Here is a 5,534-nt window from a genome sequence, read left to right as displayed (position 1 = left end):
ATTTATCCCGTAAGGAAGATAAAATAAAATAATCCCAAATTTGATTGGATAACATGAGATAAAGTGCAATATTCACTATTAAGTCTGAAATTATATTTATACTATATTTGATCGAAGATATACATTTATTTTGGAATAACTTTATACCATTAATCAAATACAATATAAATTTAATCATTCGCCTTACCCCACCTTAGCGGGTTACCAAACGACACGTGTAAAAAAAATTTCTCCATTAAACACATTTTGATATTTGTTTATCACATCTTACAGGTACGTGAAAAGCTTATCTTCTATATTGCTTAACGGAAAATACATAGTTTTGGCCGGAAAAGTAACTTCCGGCGACTGCTTTTTTTCAACTTCAAAGAGGTCTATTGCAAGAAATCACAAAAACTGTTGCTACTAATAAGAAAATAAATTCGGCAGAAAAGGAAAAACTTTCAAGAATGATAGGCTATCATTCAAACTTGAGCAATAATTCAACAGAATCCAACTCTCTACAATTCTAAAACATATTCATGATATGGTATGCTTAATTACTATCATATAATAAGCTGCGGAAAAGTAAATAAAGCAAAAGGCACACCTAACACATACCCTACAAAAACTTATCATTTTATTTTCAGTCCCCGTGTAAACATAAACTTAATTCAAACCAGGATCTTGAACATGATAATCTTACATAAAATGTTACAGAAAACATACTTGATCGGAAGCCAATATCACGAAGCGGAAGCGTTAATTAGAATTAGTTTCTCGCCTCTTGCCCTAGCTTTCGTTACCGCCGGCTTTAGTGATGGAAGAGAGAATAGAAAAAAATACGGTAACCCTAATGGGTGGGGAGATGACCAATTTATAGATGCTCTCATTTAATCTGGTACGTCCATCAAGTAACCGATCAGACGGATGAGATTTGTTCATTAATTAAAAATTAATTACGGGCCTTAAACCTACTGGGCCACCAATATGCGTAGGAAAATCTTACATTCTCCCACTTGGCCCAATAATCACATAATATTAATATTTAACAATATAAACATTAGTTGCGCATAAACAAATCTCTTCTATAATGTCCATCATAAATACCATAATACGATAAATTACTGAATGGGAGTTAAGGTGGTTATATATAATTTGTCTACTGTCACAACCCAAATTTTCCACCGTCAGAATTGTGACGATGCCTCCTCTTGAAAGCTAGGAAAGCCGACAAATATAGTTTTATCACATTAATTATTAACCAAAACAGAAATAAATAATAGCTAAAGCCAAATAGAGATAAAGTGAGAAAGTGCTATAACAACAACTCTAATACATGACTACCCCAATGATCTGGTGTCACAATCCACGAAAGTCCAAGAAATTCTACAAATATAGGTTTGAAAGAAATACATCTGTTCTCAAAATAGGAAGAGACAGGAAATCCAAAAATGGAGAAGAAGGGGACTCCAGGGTCTGCAAATGCCAGCAGATCTACCTTGGGTCTCCCGTGGACTGAAGGCAGCAACCCAAACTCTACTCACAAGGTCCGACACCGATATCTGCACAGAAAGTGTAGAGTGTAGTATCGGTACAACCGATCCCATGTACTGGTAAGTGTCGAGCCTAACCTCGGCGAAGTAGTGACGAGGCTAGGACACGACAAGAATATGAACCTGTGCAATTAAATCATATACGAGAAAACAATAATAACAAAAATTTAACAGATAAAGACGGGAAGGGAAAAACATGCTGCGGGGAATTTCAGATTCTGACAGTAATTCAATGGAGAAGTAAGGTAAACACCATATTTGAACCAACATAAATAATGATATAGTAACACGTGCGCGACATCACCCTTCGTGCTTTACATTCTTCCTCACCCAAACAGTAGAGACAATAACATCCCGGCAAGGGAATCAACAATAACAAATCTCATTTCAACAGTTAACTTCACAAAATAAGTCTCAACTTGAGTCAATACTCGACAATGATCCAATATCAAGAAAATATCATAAAATTTGCTCAACATGGAGTATCATCAATTTAAGCATGAATAGTACGTAATAAGAGACACGACGGTCACAGTATAAGACTCACTTGCATGCTCAACATCAACGTATAGATACTCGTCACCACACCTATACGTCGTACTCAATACTAACACATAGCAAATAAGACAACAACACATATTCCCTCAAGCTAAGGTTAGACCAAACACTTATCTCGATTCCACGGCCACAATCAAACCTCAATTACCGCTTTACCTCTTGATTCTACCTCCAATCCGCTTGTATCTAATCATAATTAACTTAATAACATTAATAAATGCTAAAGAACTCAATTCCAATGCTTAATTATAGGTTTCTCAACATTTCCCCCAAAAAGTCAAAAATCGACCCTAGGTCCGCTTGGTCAAAACTCGAAGTTCGGACCAAAATCCGATTACCCATTCACCCACGAGCCCGGATATACAATTGGTTTTAAAATCCGACCTCAATTTGAGGTCTAAATCCCAAAATTTTAAAATTCCTAAATTCTACCACAAAACACCCAATTTTCCATGAAAACCCCTAGATTTTGTGATGAAATCTTGTAAAAAGAGTAAATAGATTGGAAGAAATAAGTTAAGAATCATTTACCTATGATTTGGGGAAGAACTTGCTTTAGGAAAATCGTCTTTTGGAGTTTAGGTTTTGAAAATTTGAAGAATGAAAAATCCCGTCCATGACCCTTTTACTTAGTTGCAGATGTCGCAATTGCGAAGCTCGCAGATGCGAGACATGCATCGCAAATGCGAACCTGCTGCATGTCTGCTATTGTCGCAATTGCGAACCATTAGTCGCAATTGCGATGGTTGCCCCTCCCTGATGACTTTGCAAATGCGAAGATATGTTCGTAAATGCGAATCATGCTGGCCCAGGTCTTCTTCACAATTGGGATAAAACCCTCGCAATTGCCAAGCCTATGAAGCTCGCAAATGTAAAGCCGGATCTCGCAATTGCGAGATTAGAGGACTGCAACATATACCAGATGCAACAACAGATTTTCTAAGTCCAAACTCACTTCGTGGCCTATCCAAAACTCATCGAGCCCTCGGGGCTCCAAACCAAACATGCGTACAAGTCTAAAAACATCATACAAACTTACTCGTGCGATCAAATCGCCAAAATAACATCTTAAACAACAGATTTAACACCAAAACTCATGAAATCCTTAAGAACCTTGAAATTTCTATTTTCACAACCGGACATCCGAATCACATCAATTCAGTCTCGTTTCTCACCAAATTTCACAGACACGACTTAAATACTATATCAACCCTATACCGGGCTCCAGAACCAAAATACGGTCCCGATACCAATGAGATCACACACTATTCCATTTTTTAAAAATCCTTATATTTTCCAGCAAATAATTTTCTTTAAAAATTCATTTCTCAGATTAGAGACCTCGAAAATTGATTTCGGGCACATGCCCAAGTCTCATATTTTACTACAGACCCTCCGGGACCATCAGAATACGGGTCCGGATCCGTTTACCCAAAATATTGACCGAAGTCAACTAAAATCATTTTTAAGCCAAAAATCATCTTTTTCTTAAATTCTTCACATAAGAGCTTTCCGGATACACGCTTGGACTGTGCACGTAACTCAAGGAGGGATAAAATAAGGTTTTCAAGGCCTTAGAGCACGGAAACGGATCCTAAAATAAAATATGACCTTTTGGGTCATCACATCTACATACTCCCTTCCATATACTACAACATTAGTAACTCATCGTATCTGATCCATAAACTATTAAATATTATGGTCCACAATAATGTCTCATTAAGACTTATCCTGTAATATTTCAAAACAATAATGTGTACACCATTATGAGAAATAGGAAATCATTAATGGATATCAGAAACACATAAATGAGCTTAGAGTGTCAAAACATCATAAATACATCAGTCATAAATACAGCCAAGACCCATTCTATGTACATGTTCTTTAAAATATCTTTGATTGTAAATCTTTCGTTAACTGATCTGCAACCATGAGATTAGTTCTAATATACTTAAGTGACACTCTTTGTTTCTGAACTTCCTCCTTAACGGTAAAGAACTTTAATTCCATATGCTTGGCACCTTTGGAGTACTTATCGTTCTTGGAGAGGAATATCGCTGCAGAGTTATCATAGTAAATTTTCAGCGGCTTGGTAATGGTGTCGACAACCCTAAGTCTTGAAATAAAGTTTTGCAACCATAATGCATGAATTGTGGCTTAAAAAAATGCCACAAATTCTTTCCATCGTGGATGTAGCAATGACAGACTATTTGGAACTCTTCCACGATATTGCTCCTTCAAGTAATTGGAACAAATAACCAAAAGTAAACTTCTTAGTGTCAATACATCTAGGAAATCTGAATCCGAGTATCCAACAACTTCCAAATGCTTGGATCTCCTATACATGGGCATGTAGTCCTTCGTTCCTTTCAGATACCTCAAGACTCTCTTTGCAGCTTTCCAGTGATCAATTTCTGGGTTACTCTGATATCTTCCTAGCATTCTGATCACAAAACTAATATCCGGTCTTGTGCAAGTCTGAGCATACATCAGACTACCAGCAATAGAAGAGTAAGGAATTTATTCCATTTCTTTTCATTCTACATCATTTTTAGTGCATTGCATGAGACTAAATTTCCCCCCTTTTTGAATTGGAACAATTCCTACTAAACAGTTATTCATGTTAAATCTCTGTAGAACTCTTTCGATATAGCCTTTCCGAGACAGTCCCAATAATCCTTGTGATCTATTATGGAATATTTCTATTCCTATCACATAGGATGCCTCACCCATATCTTTCCTTTCAAAAAATTTAGAGAGAAATTTTTTAGTCTCACGCAATATGCCTAAATCATTAACAACAAGTAGAATATCGTCAACATATAGGACTAAAAAAATAAACTTGCTCCCACTGATCTTTTGGTGTATACACCGATCAACGGTATTTTTTACAAATCCAAAAGATGTTATGGTATCATTAAACTTTATATATCATTATTGTGAGGCTTGTTTAAGTCCATATATTGACTTCTTCAGTTTACATACCATTTGACCTTTTCCTTTAGTTTCGAAACCCTCTGGTTGGTCTATATAAACTTCTTCCTCGAGGTCTCCATTAAGAAAGACAGTTTTCACATCCATTTGGTGTAACTCTAAATCATAATGAGTCACCAAAGCCGTAATACTTCTTAACGAGTCTTTATTTAAGACCGGTGAAAATGTCTCTTTATAATCAATGCCTCTTTTCTAAGTATAACCCTTGGAAACAAGTCTGGCTTTGTATCATTCAATATTGCCATTTGAATCACGTTTGGTCTTAAAAACCCATCTACACTCGATTCTTTTAGAACTTTCTAGCAATTCAACGAGATCCAAGTTGTATTCCATGGATTTTAACTCTTCCTTCATGGAATCAATCCATTTGTCAGACTCATTACTTTCTATGGCTTGTGAAACTGAAACAAGATCTTTATTAAGACCAATGTCAAAATCTAACTTTTG

General features: G+C 36.1%; 1 protein-coding gene across 1 annotated transcript; it reads right to left on the bottom strand.

The window, feature by feature from the left end:
* Positions 1–4,250: 4,250 nt before the first annotated feature.
* Positions 4,251–5,174, bottom strand: LOC142176282 (secreted RxLR effector protein 161-like). The gene is made up of 2 exons (XM_075243413.1): positions 5,079–5,174; positions 4,251–4,571 (listed from the first exon to the last, which is right to left on the bottom strand). The coding sequence occupies exons 1-2, from the start codon at positions 5,172–5,174 to the stop codon at positions 4,251–4,253; spliced, it is 417 nt and encodes a 138-aa protein (XP_075099514.1).
* Between the last annotated feature and the right edge of the window lie 360 nt (positions 5,175–5,534).

Source organism: Nicotiana tabacum, chromosome 22 (genome assembly GCF_000715075.1).
Source record: "Nicotiana tabacum cultivar K326 chromosome 22, ASM71507v2, whole genome shotgun sequence".
In the NCBI taxonomy this organism is placed as follows: domain Eukaryota; kingdom Viridiplantae; phylum Streptophyta; class Magnoliopsida; order Solanales; family Solanaceae; genus Nicotiana; species Nicotiana tabacum.
This window is presented reverse-complemented; position numbering and strand designations above follow the sequence as displayed.